The following is a 19,234-nucleotide window of genomic DNA, read 5'->3' on the forward strand; positions in this document are numbered from 1 at the left end:
TGCTGTGAAAAAGACAAATTCCATGTTATACATAATTAGGAGAAGAAAGAAACATAAGATTCTAAGAAACTTGAATCCTGTGGCCAGTATCATGCTCTGTGGCTTTCTGTGTCCCACATAAACACCGCATACATACAGCCCTGGCAATTAGCACCAAATTATAAGCAGTGAAACTGGAATATAAACAAAGAGTTTGCCTTTGCATTTTGTCAGAGCCAAAGCAAGCAGGTTATGCTTTGAAGGTAGCCGCTATGGCAATGGCAATGGATAGGAACTGAAATATTTTGGAAGTTTCCATTTATCCATCCATTTTTTATGAAAGTTCACAAAGAAATGTGCCTTGTTCTGAGGGCATAGTCTGAGGGCACCATGCTGAAGGTAAGATCAGTGCTAGAATGGGAGACTGTCTGGGTACCCGATGTATACCACCTTGAATATTAATAATAAGGCCAATAAATACCACTTTCCCCCTGTCTGGCTAGGTGGTCTGTGAGGCCTTATGCAACAGTTGGTACCACAAATTGTACACAATTCTAAATCCTCTTCTCTCATCCACAGGGCTCAAGAGGTGCAAAAGGAACCAAGGTATGTCTTTAGGTTTTCTTTGGGGGAGTGCTACTTGGAAAGGTTTTCATGGAAATAATAAAAGCTGTTTGTATATTTTGCGCATTTTTTCTCCTTTCAGGGGGAGAAGGGCAAGCGTGGCATCGATGGAATTGATGGCAAGAAGGTATGGTTAACATCTGCATGCAAAGTCTCTAGTCTATGTCTCTCTTACCAAAGAAATATTTATAAGCCAGACCAAATTTGCATGAAAAATGTAGTTGTAATTGAAGAGGGTTTTTTTCTTTCAGAAAATCACCATTGTACAACCCAATAGGAGTGGGCAAACTCACCCCTGTCCATGCTGTGCACCGCTTGCTGGACCCCCACTTGTCACTTGACCCTGCTCACCACACACAGTCCATGGGCATCCAGTGTGCAGCGTGCAGTGTCTTGTAATGTTGCATAAATGGGCCTCTTTACAGCCACCTTTTACATAAAATCAGCCCTTAAGGAAAAGACCAAGTTGCCATTTTGCAGTTTGCACAGAATGACAACTTGGCAGAGCAGCAGGGCCCACAACAGTTGCCTGACTTGGTGGATTCCAGTCTGGGGGGTTTTGCTGGTGGTAATCAGCCAAGCTGGCAGTAATCAGCTGAGCTCAAGCCTCCAACCAGACTATGCCGCCATCCCTACAGCCCGAGAATGTGGACAAGGCCCTTGGAGGGATGAGGCCTATGATTTGTGTGCGGGACCTTACCCTTCCTGGCTTAGAAAAGTGGCTGGGGGGCATGGGAGCTGTCTGATTCGGTGAGGGCAGTGGTGAACATCTCTTTATGGCAAGGTACAATTCTGTCTTGCCTAAAAGAGGTGGTGGTCAGACCTCTGTTAAAAACAACACACACACCTCTCTGAACCCCGCCATATTGGATAATTTCTGGCTCCAGGGATTTCTGGATTGGGAAGATTATTTCAATCTGGCTTCAGGCCTGGTTATGGGACAAAGACCGCTCTAATCACCTTGGTAGATGATCTATGCAGGGACCTAGATAGGGGGAGTGTGGCCATGTTGGTTCTGCTGGATCTCTCAGCAGCTTTCGATACCACTGACCATGGTATCCTTCTGGGGTGTCTGTTTCAGATGTGACTGTTCTGTGGTGTCCCCAATGCTTCTTGGAGGAGCAACTTCAGAAGGTGGTGCTGAGGGATTCTTGTTTGATGCCTGTGGCTGTTGGCCTGTGGTGTCCATCTTGTAGTGCATTCTATTTAGCATATACATGAAACCGCTTGGAGAGGATGTCCAGAGTTTTGGGGGTGTGGTGCTTAAAGTATGCCAGTGACACCCAATTCTATTTCTCCTTTCCATATAAATCCAAGGAAGTTGTTCTAGTTCTAAATCAGTGTCTGATGTTGGTAATGGGTTGGATGAAGGCGAAAAAATTAAAGCTTTATCCAGGCAAGACAGAGGTGCTCCTGCTAAGTCAAAAGGCAGATCAGGAAATAGGGATTCAAACGGTGCTGGATGAGGTTACACTCCCCATGAAGACTCAGACTTGTGTTTGGATTTACCCCTGCACTCGGCCCTGAACTTGGATGCCCAGGTTTCAGCAGTGGCCAGGAGCATATTTGCACAGCTGAGGCTACTGTGTCAACTGCGCCCTTTCCTAGAGATGTCTGATCTGGCCACGGTCATGCATGCCTTAGTTACATCCCGTTTGGACTACTCTAATAGGCTATACATGGGGCTGCCTTTGAAAACTATTCAGAAACTTCCACAGGTCCAGAATGCTGCTGCCACCCAGGCTGTTCACTGGGGCCAGTTACAGGAAGCATGTGACTTCCTTGTTACAACAGCTTCACTGGATACTGGTCTGTTTTCGGGCACTGTTGAAAGTGCTGGCTATGACCTATAAAGCTCTATATGCCACAGCCTAGGACCTAGCTCTTTGAAAGACCACCTTCTCCCATGTGAGCCTGCCTGGGTCTTAAGATCTTCTGGGAAAGCTCTTCTCTTGGTCCTGCCACCATCGAAGGCACATTTGGTGGGAACGCGAGAGACAGAGCCATCTCGGTGACTGCTCCCAGTCTCTGGAACTCCCTGCCAAGGAGACTAGTTGGGCCTCTCTCTTTTATTCAGGCAAGCCTTTGGCATATAAACTGATCTGTTGCTTAACGAGGTTTTGTGTAAGTTGTCTTTTATTGTTGTGTTTTTAATTGTGTTTTTAATTGATTTGTTTTTTTGTAATGTTTTAATTAAGATTTTGTTTTTAATCTTCAGTTTATTGTTAGCAGCCTTGAGCACCATTTTCTGGCAGAAAGTCAGGGTGTAAATTAAATAAATAAATACTGACCACAGCAACACAGGTCTTTAAAGAAGGAACTGAGGCAGGAGCCGCCGCTGCCGCTGCCACCACCACCACCACCACCACCACCACCATGTATCAAAGACAGTTCCTTCCATTATGGCAATTACTCAAAGACCTATTGGGACAACCCTACAGAACTTCCTGTAATAACTATGCTTTCTCTAGATGCTGTATTCCATAGGAGCCCACTGCAGTCTCATGGCATGCTTAGGATTACATGGTTACAAACAATGCCAGTGGCACTTGTGATTATAAGGAGTCATGATGACAAGGGCCATTAATGTAGACATTTTTTCTTTCCTTTACAGGGTGAACAAGGATTTCATGGATTACCAGGTTGCAAAGGATCTCCAGGATTTGACGTACGTAGGTTCAGCAACCATTCTGAGTGTGCTATGGTGGAAGCAAATACACAGATATAGATACACATGAAGAGTTAGTGTGAGCAGCAGAATCCCACATGTGGAGGAGAACGTGCAGTGTGGGAAAGGGTAGAATGCAGTGTCGGAGGATACCACACAGACCAAGTGTGTGAAGGAAACAGTTGTACACCAGGAGAAAAACCAGCCCTTGCCCATGACTTCCAAATGCCTGTCCAACCTTGATAAGAATCATTGTAATATAAAAAGGATATGTAATTCATTTTCATTTCCTGCATAAAGTGATCACATTCACAACTTTGTTTTAATCAGGGCTTACAAGGACCGCCTGGACCAAAAGGGGACCCTGGTTCTTATGGACCCAAAGGAATAAAAGTGAGTCATACTCTGTTGTTTTCTTATTAAGGCTTGGAGCAATGTTGTTACATATTCTGGTCTGGTGTCAATCTCGCAGTGTAATTCAGATGTAAATTGAACAAGAACAGTTCATTCTTATAGCCATAAGCCTAGGGAAGCAGCTCAGCTGGGCCCAATAATGCACTAGTTCTGCCGTAGTTTTACTAGGGCAACTTTCAACTACATGATTCCCTAAAATGAGTGCACACCTTTCACCTTCCTTTATACAAAGTTCAGAAATGGTTTTCAAAAGAAGTGCGATCAAGATCATGGTGTTCAAAAACAGCCTTCATGCAGCAGGATTTATGTTGTACTGAAACTTCCAGCTTTCCTAGCAATCTTTGTCAAGAATGCATTGAGATTAGGGGAAGGCAAGGAAGGGAACTGTTAGTTGCTATGAAATTGTGAGATTAGCGTCACACTTTGGATGAGTCCCAAAAGCTTCCCACTTCTTTCCTCACAATATATTCTCATATTTCAGTAAAGAAATGTTTCTGAGTTCTGCCTTTGGTGGAACTGTGAAGACTTTGAAAGCAGCATGCCAAAATCTGTGGCAGGTTCTGGCAGGTTTCCCTGTGTTCTGGGCCTTGCTAGGGTTTGCGGAGGTTGCTTGATGCTAGAATGCATCAATGATGATGGCCCTCTGCAAAAGGTACATTCTGCATGATTGTAGCTAGACATACTCAAAAGAGCCTGACCTCCAGGTTTACTTGTGAAACTATTTGGGGTCTCCTGGGGCAGAAATGAGAGCTGCTCATAGGAAAATAATGGAGAAATGAAGGATTTTAGCATAGCTATGATTGTGCAACAGCATCCTCCCTCTCCCCCCCCCCCCCGCCTCATGTATCGGTAAAGACAGGACATCCTGCTCTTTCTTACTCAGAACTTATTTTATGTGGAAAATGTGATAGAAATGTTTAAAAATACAATGCCTCCGCATGCAAGTCAAAGGAATCCAAGGCAATTGAGTGCTGGATTTGGGCCGGGAGGGGGCTTTTGTATTTTTGGCTGCAAATCCAAGCCAGCGTCAGCCCCGCCTTCAGTGGATTAAGTTGCACAGTTGTCATAGGCCACACTCTTTTAACCAAAGTGCTCTGCAATACAAGGAAAATAGATGGCATGGACACTGGCACAACAGGTCACATTTTACATATTTAAAAAGTAAAGAATTAAATCATTAATTAAGTTTTCCCAGATTAATTATGCATAGGGCTATGGTGGGGACTCCCATCTCTAGCGATTTTCCTGTTTGGGACCTGTTTGTTTCATTTCTTTTAAAAATTGGACTCAGAGCAGAGGACAGAATCCAGTGCTGCCCACCCACTAGTGGAGCTGGCTGCCGCTTCTGGTCCGTGCACGGCCAGCTCTGCCATTTCCATTGTGCAAGTGCCCCTACTGCTTGCAGTATGGGAATTTAGCTCTTTTCCGGGAAAGCCCTGAAACAAGCAGAAATGCTTGTTTCTGGAAGGCAGCAAGTTGGCAGAGCTCTCTTACGTGAGCTTCACTGACCTGCTCCGTTCCAGAAATGAGCCTTCCTGCTCATTTCGGTTTGTCCCTCCCGCCCCCCAGAAGTGCTAACTTGCCATTGTGCAAGTGGTGGGGGCTGCTTGTGCAATGGAATTGATGGGGAGCAAAAGAATCGGTGGGGCCATAAGCACCCCACTGGATACTGCCCATTCTTTTCAGACAATACAGGAACAAGATATACCAGAGCCTGCAAAGTGCCTCAAAATGGTGTCTGTACTCTGGAGGCAGATAAAAATTATGCACATGCTTACCATTTATGATTAAAAACTGAACTGTTGATTGTAGAATAGTGAGTCATATTTTCCTTCACAGTCGTGTTTTGTTTTTGTGTATTTTCCTTTAAGGGAGAACCTGGGCTTGAGGGAGCACCTGGTAGGCGTGGAAGCACTGGACTCCCTGGAGAAAAGGTAAGGCGGAAGACCTAACCTCAAGAGCAGGGGTACACAGCCTTTTTGGCATTGAGGGCCATATCCAGTGTCATATGGGGTCTAGGGGCCACACATGTGTGTATGGAAGCACACACACGCACACATGTACGCACAGTACACACACACAGCACACCAACACACACTCTTTCCCCCAATACACACACACACACATTTCAGCATGCAGGGATGGGGAGGTTTGCTTGCTGAGACTTAGGGGGTGTCTCCACGAGCGATTTACTGCGGGTTTGCTGTGTTTGGAGGTTGTTCAGGGCACATGATGTCGTGGCCATCTTGCAGCCATCCTGGAGATTTTCGCAGCAAAAAATGTTTTTTCTGAGACTTCTTTTAGTCTGATTGTTTTCCTTAATTTGGCTTGTCTGTGCTTCTCTTGCGGTGTGTACCAACCCTCCGCATTTACTTCGGCATGATAGCCCTGCCCAAGGGTATCTCTTCCACCTGGCCATGACCTCACCTGACCCCAGTCAAGGGGTGTTCCCCCAGTGTTTCCCCTTCCTGTGTTTCCCTGATATTTCGGCCATTTTGCGGCTGGCCCTTCAGGAGTTCTGAGCTGCCTCATGGTATTTACCACTAACCTCTGGCAGCCATCCCCCCAAAAGTAATCGGTGTGCTCTGCTCCTCAGCCTCTACCTTTAAAAAAATCCCCTTAAAAGCACAACGTGGAAATAGCATATAGCATATTGCTACTCCATCGTGAAACCGAAGTAAGCGCTCCAATTTCACCAACCACAGCCACCGGGGGCAGGGGGGTGTAGTTATTTACACGTGGGATATGGGGTGGGTGGACACAGAGTCAAAAACGGTGGGGAGACCAATGAGTGAGTCTTGTTTCCCGCCCCTGCCCAGGCTCCCAGGTTGCTACTACATTATGAATGCTCCCATAAACCTGAAAGAACGTTACAGCGATAAAGCGGAGATGGGATTTTACATAATAGCTGAGAAACTAGAGAACATCAAAGAACCCCTCATATTACCACAGTAGTGGGGACACTCAATTACTTTAGTTAGCCTGTTTTCAATCTTTAACATCCCCCCTTTTCTGTGCATGTTTACTCAGAAGTAAGAAATAAATCTCATTCTCCTGCAGTGAAAGGGTTAGAGGCTACCTGTAGTAACTCGCCCTAAAGCGTTCTTTCCCTTCTCAGATGCTCTCTTAGATCAGTTATGCTTAGTTATGCTTCTTTGATGTTCCATAGTTTGTTATGTAAAATCACTTCTTTGCTTTATCGCAGCAACAATCTTGCCTTCTCGTTGCCTGCAGGTGGAAGGAGAAAGGGAGAAAGAGGAGTAGTGGAAGCAGTAGGCAAAAGTGTACACATGGGGGGAAATGGAGTGGGGAGCAGTAATTTTGCAGCAGATTGCTGGGATGTGGTGAAATTGGGGTGAGCGGGAGCTAGAAATGGGGAACATTGCAATCCTATGCATCTCTGCTCAGAAGTAAGCCCCACTGGGTTCAATGGGGATTCTTCCCCTGTAAGTGGATTTAGAACTGCAGCCAACATCTCCCAGAGCAGTTCTGAGAAACAAAAAGAGGAACATTTATTGTTGTTGATGATGATGATGATGAGAAGGAGAATCCCTTCCAAAATGGGCAAGGTGAAATATGAATTTGAAGACCTTTTTGTGAACCCAGTCCTCCAGAGTTACCCCACCCCACCCCAATTTCACCACATCCCAGCAATCTGCCTCAAATTCAGTCTTCAAACTCAGATTTCAGCTTACCCATTTTGGAAGGGATTCTCCTCATTATTATTATGGAAGAGCAAACTAAACCTGTCGCCATGGAAATTCCCCCCTGCTGGGGTTGGGAGAGGCCTTTCTCCTGTGAGATTGTCTCGATGGTCTTGTAGGCCCCTTCCAACCCTATGATTCGATGATTCTCCACCGCTCAAGGCAGCATGGAAACTGCGGGCTGGAGAGGCTTTTCTCCTAAGCTTTGGGGATCGCTGTCTAGAAGGTGTCAATAGCACAGAGTTTGAAATCATACAGGAAGCCTCCATTCATAGAAGAGGCCCCTCACTCCTTTGGGGGGAGGATTTCGCTCAAAAGTGCAAGGGGGGCCATTTGCCACTGCAACCATGGGTGCTTCTAGATGAGACTTTTAAAGTCCATTGCTGTGCATTCCCAGTTTCAGAGCCAACTAACTATTGAAAGCTGTTCTGGAGACTGAAGGGAATAGAGAGAGAAGCCCCGTTCAGCTGTTCTGAGTCTGTGTTGATTACACATGCATGAGGAGGGGGAGCATGCTAGCCTTACATCTCCCTCTGTACTTGGAGGACTACTTTGTGAAGAAGAAAGCCTCCTCTGTCTGTGGACTGGGCTGTCCACGTGATCCTGGATGCTCATTAATTAGCATTCAGGATCACATGGGTGACAAAGCAATGACGGGGGGGCGGCTAGCGTGCTCCCCCTCCTCACGTGTTTAATCAACGCAGATCACAAATGCGTGAATAGGGCCAGAGATGAGAAGTGATGCCACAATGAGGATCAACTGTAACTTCTTCGGTTTCTGGGATTAAAGAAGAGGGGAACTGGCAGTGAGAATTAAAAGCTGACAAGAGGGATAGAGAGAGCAGAAGAGAAAGAGAGAAAGTATACCTTTCCTTCTTTAGGCTTTGTCTGAAACATAAGAAGGGTAATGAAGACCTTCAGTGTCACCATAAAATCCAAAAAGTATTTATTATTATTATTTACATTTCTATACCGCCCCTAGCCAAAGCTCTCTGGGCAGTTTACAAAGGTTAAAACATTAAAAATACAATATGCAAAATTTAAAAATATAAGGAACGCACAAACAGACAATATACACAAAGACAGCATATATCTAAAAACAACTTTGAGCAATCGGCCAAACCATAAAACAAATCCAGGATCAATTAAAACGCATCACATGCTGCCAAATGCCTGGGAAAACAGAAAAGTCTTGACCTGGTGCCAAAAAGGTAACAATGTTGGTGCCAGGTGGGCCTTGTCAGGGGATCATTCCATAATTGGGGCCCACCACCAAGAAGGCCCTCTTCCTTGTTGCTGAAAGTAAAAAGAAGAGATTTTCCTTGGCTTTACTGGGCAAAATCCACTGGAAATGGGAGTGCAGAAAAACGAACACTCAAAGCTGGGGTTCCAGACTAAGTCAGGCTACATTTATCACAGCAAGACTCTTTGTGGAATCCCCTGGTGATTCTGGGCTCAGAGGTGCAACAGCAGGAACCCAGCTGGGAGTTCCAAAGGCTAATCTGGCAGATTGTCTGCAAGTAGTGTCTGCTTGTGTGACCTTGTAGGGTCTCTCCAGGAATCTCTCTGGATGCTCGGGATCTAAGCCCAGTTAAAGTCTTAAAAACAATGATTACAAAAAGAGTGGTTAAAAGAGTGTGGAAGGGTGATTTCCTGGGGCATCAAAATTAACTGTCGTCTTGTTTCAGCTTAACAATAAAAGTGCTCTAGGCTTTAAGTGGAGTTTGATGTACTTCTTGTAAAATACACTCAGAATTTCAGAGCTCTCCATAGCCCATGGTTAGGTGATACAGTGTTGCTTTGATTAGCTTGGCACTGGAGGAAGGTTGAGCATATAACCTGCCAATTTGTTTTAATCCCATTAATTTGAATATAGTTGTGCATGTATGAGCCTCGTGTGGCGCTGAGTGGTAGGTGGCAGTATTGCAACCGAAACTCTCCCCACGACCTGAGTTCGATCCCAGCGGAAGCTGGGTCCCAGGTAGCTGGCTCAGGTCGACTCAGCCCTCCATCCTTCTGAGGACGGTAAAATGAGTATCCAGCTTGCTGGGGGAAAGGTAGTCACGACTGGGGAAGGCAATGGCAAACCACCCTGCTACAGTCTGCCATGAAAACGCCAGTGCAAGCAGCGTCCCTCTAGGGGTCTGTAATGATCCAGTGCTTGCGCAGGAGGAACCTTTCCTGTGCATGTATACTTTGTGGCCTAGAGGAAGAGCATACTTTGCTGTGCTTCATCTTTCTTCCAAAGTCTTGATTGCAGCCATTTTCTTTTATGCTCTAGCTTCCAGCCAGAGTGTGATTGTTGGAAGGATCACAGCTTTCCTTTCTTAAATGCTTCATCCTTATAAAGAAATGCATGCAAGAACAAAACCATAAAAGATCAACAGTGTTCAACTACATGAAATACACTGCTTTTTCAAACTTCGTCTTTGTAAGGCAAGACGGATTATGATTTTGAGCTGCAATAGCATGGAAGAAAGGAAATCTTGCTGTGCCAGTTAGATCCATTTCTGTTGAAATCAGCTCTGTCATGTGGCTCACAGCTGATGTATCAGCACCAAAGCACTTATTTCGAAGTCCTTTGATTTTAGTGTGCTTATTTCTTTTGTCTCATGTGTTTGTTTAGGGTCCGCCTGGAAATCCTGGAGTCCTTGGTGAGAAAGGAGAATTGGGAGATGAGGTATACATTTAAAAATTTTCTGGGTCTACATGACCAGATTTGTATGCACAACAAAGAGTTCCCATGTTTCTTTCCATTTCTTGTAGGGAAATCCTGGCCCAGATGGCCCCGTCGGAGACAGGGTAAGGTTACTGTTTTTATTGGAGGAAAAGTGTGCCTGTTTTGCAGACCTATTAACAAAATGTGGAATCAAGGAACTGGTTTTGATTAACCCTCTAAAAAGCCAGTGTAACTGGAGTATACCCAGTGGACTGATTAAAAGCTATGATAATGGCTCAGAATGGAATACTACTGCCTGTGATGTGGTATACCAAGTGGGGTTCCTCAACTGAAAAATAATGACCCTCAGATCACCGTGTGTTTGGCAGCTGAATCCTGTGCATATTTACTTAAACGTAAGTACCATGGAGGTCAACAGGACGTACACCTAAGTATTTATTTATTTATTTATTTGATAGTTGTTTTTTAAGCCTTCAGCAAAAGTCTCTAGGGTAGTTTTCAGTGTTTATAAATAACATAATAAGACAACATCCAAAGATAAAATATAATCATAAAACAGAATAAAACCATTTTAATCCCTAATTAGAAAAGCATCTTCCTGCTGCTGAAAAGGTATCAGTAGAGCTCTAGGCAAGCCTCCCTGGGGAGAAAATTCCACAAATAAGGTGCCCCAACCAAAATCCCCCTGCCGGGTTGCCCGCCCCTGCCCACCCCCAGTCTCACCTCAGATGGCAGTGGCACTAGGAGGAGGTGATAGGCAAATGGCCGTAATGTACCAACGGGCTGATGTGGTCGCAGGTGTTCCTTTAGGCCTCTCAGTCCCAAGCTGTTTAGGGCTTTATAGGGAGGCACCGGCACTCGGAATTGTGCTTAGAAATGGACTGGGAATCAGTGTGCATACAGCTGCCACTTGAGCTTCTCAGATGTTACTAAGGGTGCCTCCATATGGACTTCTTTTTGCTCTCAGATTCAGTCTACATGACAGAACTATGTTGCACATAGGCAGCAATGATGTGGGCACAATACACCCATTCCCTCGGTTTATCTTTTTTTCCCCCCAACGATACTGCCATTTGTGTTTCTGGTTATGATCTAATGTGCACCAGGAACAGGGGAAGCTCTCCAACGTTGGCGTGCCCTAAAGCAGACTACAGACAACCAGTTCAGCTGGTAACCCTTATTCCAGGCTTAGAAAAGTTAGAGACTAGAGCCAGAGAGGAATGGCAACAGCATGATTTAAGGTTGCCGAAGACGGTAAGGGCCATGGCTCAGTGGTGGAGCACATCCTTTGCATGCAGAAAGTCCCAGATTCAATCCCCAGCATCTGTAACCCTGGAGAGCCGCTGCAAGTCAGTGTAGGCAATACTGAGCTAAATGAACCAATGGTCTGTCTTAGTATAAGGTAGCTTTCTATGAGAGCCAAGAGGGCAGTGAGAACTAGGTGTTTCCAGCATGGTCCAATGTGCAGTGGCTGTTTTTGTAGGGGATGGGGAAGCTTTGCCTCCTGGCCCAATAACAACACACAGAAAATCATGCTAATTGAACTGGCTGAACATGAAATTATAACTTGATGTCGTTGGCATCCGACGAAGGTATAAAACTGGCAAGATAATCCCAATAAAGTGAGGAAGAGATGGAGATCAGATGGGTTCTTGAAGGGAATCTTGTAATAATCTCAGGTGAAGAGCTGGTGTAGTGTAGTGGCTAATAGCCAGAGTCACAAATCAAGAAGTCCCTGGATTAAATCTTGCTTCTTCCACAAACTCATTAGATGATCTTAGGTAAACTGCTCTCTTTCCCTTACTGTTCCCACCCTGACCACTGCAATTTGGGCATAATAATATTGACCTACGTTGTAGGGCTGCTGTAAGGATTACAGCAAAATAACATGTGTAATGTGTGTCGAACACTCAGAAGCACTTTATGAATGATTGTTATTGTTATCCTTCTCATGCACAAACCTTGGGTAATCACGTTGTAGGAGTTCCCTCTCTGCCTCTGATCCCCAACATGCCCTCAGAATCCTTCCAAACTGGTTTTTGTCAATAGGTTCTTATTCAACTTCTCCTGCTCAGTTCTGCATGATGAAAGAAAACAGTGCCACTGCAAAGTAGCCATCAGATAACAAATGTATTATGAGTCCATGTAATACATTTTGTAGTTGTCTACTATGGCTGACAGTCAGCTTCATAGGTGAGTCTAGTGTGTAAAATATGTGTGATGTTCCTCTTTACACAGGGCGGCAATGGAGAAAGAGGGCCGCCAGGTATCCCTGGTAACCGTGGACAAAGAGGAGACAAGGTAAAACAAAACAACTACACAGAGAGAGAGAGAGAGAGAGAGAGAGAGAACAATACAACAATGTTCAATAGAACATTTCATAGAATCATAGAATAGCAGGGTTGGAAGGGGCCTATAAGACCATCAAGTCCAACCCCCTGCTCAATTCGTTGTTGCTTCTCTGCTTTGTCCTGTCTTAAGCATGCATGGAAGCTGTCCAAGCTGTGCCAAGCAGAGATATGTGCTTCGCAGGTAGGGTTAGATGGATCAGGTCAAATTCAGCAACTTTGGTTAGTTTTTAAATATACGTCCTATCCTGTTTTCACAGGAATAGGTGGACTTTTAAAAATTACACACAATTTTTTAATTGAAAATATACTCTAACGAGATGGTCTGAAAACTGCATTTTAAATGTCTCCTTTTTTCTTAAAAAAAGAAAAAGAAAGAAAAGATCATAGCCACATGGAGCAGCTAGGAAGCACAGCTCCTGCCATGCGCATTGAAAATGGGGCTGCAAAAGCCTCCTGGAACATGGTGGTGTGTTATTGCTCCCAGGGTGAGGTGGGGAGGTTAGTGGGGAACATATCTTCCCCCATGGAAAAGGAAAAAAAGGGATAGAAATAAACATGTTTAAAATGCAGCCTCAAGCCACCTTGTCAAATTTGGCTGGTGTGCCAATTCTGAACAGGACCCTGTATTGATCCAGGAGGTGCAGATTAGGTGAGTGCTTCAGACCCACTCTGAAGACCCACCAAATTCCTCAACCATCCCAATCCATATGCTAGCTGAGGCAGTTTTTGTCCTTGAACAGGGCCATTTAAAGTTCTGTTCTGGGCTCTGACCTTTTATCCAAAGCAGGTCACAATGCTTTGCCCCGTTCCTGCCTTACACCCTGAGGCCGGCACAAACCACTGCAGCTCTAGTAGCCCCCAAATGATAATTCATAATATGCAGTCTCCTGTAGTGCCCCACCCCCTTTCCTCCACTCTTTCCAGCACTCTGAACTGCATCAGAGCAAAGTGTGAAAAGTGCTGTGGTTGGTCTAGTTATCAGTGCCAGCACAAGACCACCGCACATAGACTGGCACCAGTTTCGAGATACTGCTTTCCACCATATAGTCATAAGGAAAGCATCTGTAGTGTAAAGGGTAAGGGCGGAGAGCCAGGAGACCCCTGGTTCAAATCCCACATTAAGAACTCACAAATTGGCCTTAGGAAAGCCCCTGCCCTCCAAGCTCAACTGCCCATGAAGATAATAGTGCTAACCCGACATTATAGCTAAAGATGACTGTTAACTGACTATTGACTAAGGTGATCTTTAACAAAGTCTTTGCTGCTAAACAAACATTTATGCCATAATAAATGTTTTAGTCTTCAAGGTGCCACAAGTCTCTTTTCTCAACCACAGGATAAGAAAACTACCCCTCTGTACATGAACTTTGTGAAACTCTTTGAACACTCACTCAGCATCAGCAAGCACAATATAAATGTGCTAAGTGTGATGACAATAGACCAGTAAGAGTGCCACCCTTCATAGAATCATAGAGTTGGGGTCTTAGGCCATCTAGTTCAACCCCCTGCTCAATGCACGAAATCCAGAGCTAGAGTATCTGCTGGAAGAACTGCAGGGAGAGAGCCCATCACCACATCTGAACCCATTCCAATTTGTCTACATCATTCTTAAATTATGGCACCCAGAACTGGATACAGTACTCCAGATGAGATCTGACTAGTGTGGAATATTATTTTCAGTGCTTGGAAATCACAGTTCTGTTAATGCAGCCTAACATTGCATTAGTCTTTTTCGCAGCTGCATCACACTGCTGACTCATTGTCAACTTGTTTACCTACAACCTTGATATATTTTTCACATGTTTTGCTGCCAAACTAGGTATCTCCTTCCTATATGTGTGCATTAGATTTTGTTTGGTTGTTTGTATTTTGTATTCTTGCATAATATTTGGTATACCTTTGGAGGAAAATATAATATTTAAGGGTGCTTTGGCTGCAAAATGTCTCTAATGTGTCCAAATATGTAAAAGAAAAGCCTTTTACAATTTTTACCTATTTTTGTACCAAATTTTTCATAGCTGTGTTGGCTTGGCAGATCTGGGTGACTCACTGGGAAGTTTCTGGATTGCATTCATATGTTGGTGCTAAGCAAATCAATAACAGTGTAGTTGTAGGGGAGAAGGTCTCTTTTAATGAGAGGGCTGGAGTGAGTAGGAAAAAAAATTATGTCTGTCCCAAGCTGAATCATCCAACAGGCATATGAGTAGAACTGGGCAGCTAGTACAGTTCATCTGTCCAAAACCAACGTAGGCAGTGCCACATCTTACGCCAGGAAGAATGAAAAAAATGTACTGATGCTACTGAGAAAGGTTAGTTCTGCTGAATAAAAAACCTGCAGTAAACACAGGGCATGGCAGTCATAGATTCCATCACGTTCATCTGCTTAATACCTCCCAGAAGTAGGCATGCACAGATTAGTCTGTTTCCACATCAATCTACATTTTTAAAAAATCTGCAGAAAAAATGTATTTAAATATGTATTTTTGAACATATTTTCTGACAAAATACACATTTATAAATGTGTTTTATCTCAGATTTTTAATTTATAAATGGTTTTTATCCTAAACCATTTTTAAGCACACTTTGGTACATTGTTTGAGCCAAGAGCTGCATCATTCAGCAAAGTGCAAAAACTGAATGTTAACTACGTCCCAATCTGCACATTAATCTGGGAGGTGCAGATCAGGTCAGCTTGCATCAGAATTTACAAAACATCACATTTATCAAGCATCCCTACGTGGAAGACAGACACCATGTATCTTACCTTATAAAGCAAGTATGTCCTTTTCTCTTCCAGTGAAACTGCTCAGCTAATCTGTAAGGTGTTTTGAAAGTCTATGCTGTGTAAATGTATATAAATCTTAGTCTACTGCACTGAGCCCGAAGTTGATGATGAACTACAGAATTCAGAATAAAAGGTTTTTCCATTGTCCCTGAACAGTCAGTGTTCTGTTGGCTGTTCTTACAAGGCCCTCTGAGACATCAGAGCTTCTGTGTCACTTCAGCCCTGCAGCAGGACATCTGATGTCACAGAGGGCCCTCAAAACACCATTGGCTAGGCAGTTAACTCATTTGCAAGAGTAACACAGTCCCACTATGATCAGCGAATGTCATCAAGAGAAGTGGGACAAGCAGAAGGGAATGCATGACAAGGGAGAGAAACTTGTGATTATGCCCACTGGCTGTCACACAGAAAGACTTGGCAAGTGTGCAGTGTGCAGTCAAACCACAAGTACTTCTTCCTGTGCTGAATTTATTTTAAAGTGCCCATTGGATTAACCTGAAGGTATTACACCTTTGAAGGTAAATCAGAAACTGGTGAGAACCTCTGATGCAAGAAGGGGTAAAGACTGAGTTGACAACAGAACACTTCAACATTCCAGCTTCAGGACAAACCTGGAGAAAGAAAGCCTGGTGACTAGAATTGATTAACTTCTTTTCAAGTTAAACATTTTATGTGGAAGTAGAGTAGTTACTGTTTGACTTTTGACTTTAGCATCCTGGGGTCTCCGAAGTGGGGGAGGTTGCCCACGTATCCTTAAACTGTGGGTGGGTGGCCTTTCCCTTCTTAGGCCTCCTTCAGTGTCTCCCTTTAAGGTTTGCTGTTCTGCATTTTTCCTCCAGTAGCGGTGGGGAAACTGTGGCCCTCCAAATGTTGTTGGACTAAAACGCCCATCATCCCTGACCATTGGCCATGTTGGCTGAGGCTGATGGGAGTTGGGATCCAACAACATTTGGAAGGCCACAGGTTGTCCACCCTGGCTGTACAGAGTCTTACATGTCTATACATCCTATACATGTCTACTCCATTGAGTTCAATGGGTCTTACTCCCAGGTAAGTGCTTACAGGATTGCAGCCTTAAAAGTTCACCTCCTCTGTTCTGTTAGGATTGTGCTGTGAGAGCTTGTGGTGCACTGGAACACATTATACATGCTGACTTGTTTGAAATATATTGCCATGTGTTACTCTCTGTGAGAGCTTAGGTTCTAGCTAAGTGGGCTGTCTGGCATGAAAGTACTTCCTGTCCTAACTGCAAACAGTTTTGCTTTTTGCTGTTATAGTGGGACTGGAACCCATACAAGCATACAAAGCCATAAATCTGCTGCTGTGTTGAGTAGGCAGGAGGAAAGTTAAAGTTTCATCTAAATGAATTTGAGTTTCCTGTTTACATCTCATGTTTTCACAAACAGCAATGCAATTGTACTTTTGGGACCAGATGCTGATGGATGTACTATGGAACTAATGCCGGAATTAACATTTTTAAATTAACATTTATTTAAAAGAAAGGAAAGAGGGTAGTTGTCCAATCTTCATGGCACTTTCACAAGTGATGTTCATCAGAATTCAGTACATTCAGCCTCTTTCACAAGACTTGCAGGATGCCCAGAGTACCCAGCACAGCAGTAGTTCCTCTGAGAGGTATACATCTTGCCCCTGCTACTCTAATTCCACATAAAACGTTTGGCTTTGAAAGCTTTGAAAATAAGTTGTTCACTTCTAATTGTCAGGCTTTCTCAAGCTTTCTTGTGCTGTAACATTAAAATGTTCTGTGCTTAACCCAGCCATTATGACTTCTTCTTGCAGATGTTGAATATTGAGTTCTACATACTCTTTTCAAAGTAGACTGACAGCCTAGCAACCAAGTAGATTTGCATTCTCATTGAATGCTTATTGTGTTGTTTCAGTTTCTTATGAATGAATGTGGCCCTTGAGTCACATTAATTAACACCACTATTGTTGTGGTGGCCTGTGGCTTTACACAGTAATGCTTTTGTACGTACATTATTGAAAACAAGGTACCTGGGCTCCTCCCAAAGTTGTGGCCCGTCTGGTCCCAGCTTTGCTGCATGAGGAAAGCCCACCCATAGCAACCACAACTGAGGCTCCATCAGGACAGCTTTGGCTGTCCCACTCCTTCCCCCATTGCGGAGGATGCGGGGCAAGCAAAGCACAGTGTGTCACACACCCTCCCAATTGGGACATGTTAAGGGGAATCCTGGAATCCCCACTGCTATGTGTCTGAGGCTTGGAGAGCAAGTCAGACGGGGCTGCGGGTTGGGCAGGGAACCTCCGTAGGCCAGATTAGGCCTGTGGGCCAAAGGTTTCCTATCCCTGCTCTAAGTGTTGCATAGAAGGGAGAATTTCAGCAAATGAAATTAGGTACAGGCCTCCCCAGTTGTATTTATTTCTCCAGATGAAGACAATACTGCCCTCTGAAGGCACTTGGAGGACTCTGACCCTGACCTCCTTTGTCACATTTCAGAGGGCTGCGCCCCTCTTGAAAACTGGGTTGGCAAGCAGGGCTGCTCCCTGTTCTCTGCAATAGTGCTCTCACAGCTGTGTGTTTACCCAAACGCACTCTATTTCCCATGGATCTTAAGATATTCTAAGTAACATAAAGCAACACAGCAACACCCCCAGGGAGCTGTTTGTAAATGCCTATTGTCAGTGAGTTTCCAAGTATGCCACTATGCTGGACACACCACCATGTCCAGAGGATAACGCTGGATTCCATAACAGTCCCATAGGTACTGTTATGTTGCACAACAGCGCTTTGGCAGTCTGCAGAAAGAAATTGTTGCACATGAGAAATTTTGAGGCAAAAGAGAAATTGTTCAGACTGCATGCTCTTTGTGACAATAATGTAACTTTGGCATGGATATAGTGGGGTTTGATCTTGACTGAGAAGGATAGCTACTGCTGGTGCTGAAAACTTTACACAACTCTTCAGTAAGGGACAAAGCAAATATGGTGGCCACAGGTAAAGCACCTGCATGTTCCATATGTGCCATGTCACAAATAAACAATTTCCTCACGTTGACCCATTTGCATGTAAACTCAGCATGTAGACTTGTTCTGTTCTGCAAAGTATATCCACGTTGATGTTCCCCTTCTTTCCTTGTTTTTAGGGTATGCCAGGGCCACAAGGTGACCAAGGCCGAGAAGGACCTTTTGGACCACCTGGAGATCCAGTAAGACACTGTCAACCTTTTTTACATCCCATCTTTCTTGTGTGGGCAGAGGGAGAATGTGAACTATTGCTTGGGAAGGAATAGAAGACTACACCAGGCACCCAGTCAGGTCTGCAATGGCTATAGCTCATAGTCTCCTCTCCCCTACTCTGAGCAAGTCTACATGTTACGTCTGCTCTGTCTCACAGGGAAAGCTGGAAATGGCATCCATGTAATAGCTTTCCAAACCACTATTGAAGTGTGCAGGGCAAGTGTGCCCTTCTCTGAGTATTTATTGCCACTCTTTCTGCCATACATTTTCACTTTCTCAGTGAGAACATTCTTTATACTGGCCTACGTCACTCAAGTCAGTGCAGAACAGAGTGCTATAAGGGGAAAATGCCCTTCGTCAGACTCAGGGGATTCCTGTCCTATAATATTTCAAGGAGAAAGGGATCCCATACTTTATTCAATTTGTCAAAATGCATATGGTCCAGTCTGTAGTTTAAGTATCAGTGTTTTCTAGCAACAACATGAAGCACAGTTAAAATTCAATGCGGATCTCTTTGTCAGAATGACCAATTAAAAACGGCAGCCAGAACAAAAGCTGGCGTAAGCGCTATCTTGGAGATGAGAATCTTCCCAGAATTCAGTGGCTTACACTGATGCAGGAGCCATCTGCTTTTACTATGCAGGGGAGGACAGAACCAACTGCATAGCAGTTAGTTAGTGTACCCAAGTTATTGAAAACACAAAGAAAGAAGACTCCTTAAAAGCTACATAAAATTTTTAAGCATAGGGCCCCACTTGAGCAAACTTAAAGACCTGAAAAATAAGATTTAAAAAAAACCACACACACAAT

At 44.2% G+C, this 19,234-nt stretch overlaps 1 protein-coding gene across 1 annotated transcript in view; it reads left to right on the plus strand.

Moving 5' to 3' along the window:
• COL6A1 (collagen type VI alpha 1 chain) overlaps nt 1-19,234 on the plus strand; it is an 81,091-nt gene that overhangs the window by 22,225 nt on the left and 39,632 nt on the right. Inside the window, exons 12-20 of the mRNA XM_084820351.1 lie at nt 559-585; nt 686-730; nt 3,218-3,271; nt 3,602-3,664; nt 5,557-5,619; nt 10,016-10,069; nt 10,156-10,191; nt 12,308-12,370; nt 18,331-18,393. Coding sequence (XP_084676477.1) covers nt 559-585; nt 686-730; nt 3,218-3,271; nt 3,602-3,664; nt 5,557-5,619; nt 10,016-10,069; nt 10,156-10,191; nt 12,308-12,370; nt 18,331-18,393 — 468 coding nt within the window. The remainder of the gene's footprint in view (nt 1-558; nt 586-685; nt 731-3,217; nt 3,272-3,601; nt 3,665-5,556; nt 5,620-10,015; nt 10,070-10,155; nt 10,192-12,307; nt 12,371-18,330; nt 18,394-19,234) is intronic.

The sequence above is a fragment of the Heloderma suspectum genome, chromosome 1, assembly GCF_057233095.1.
Source record: "Heloderma suspectum isolate Gila_16-S chromosome 1, 16-S_ref, whole genome shotgun sequence".
NCBI lineage: Eukaryota > Metazoa > Chordata > Lepidosauria > Squamata > Helodermatidae > Heloderma > Heloderma suspectum.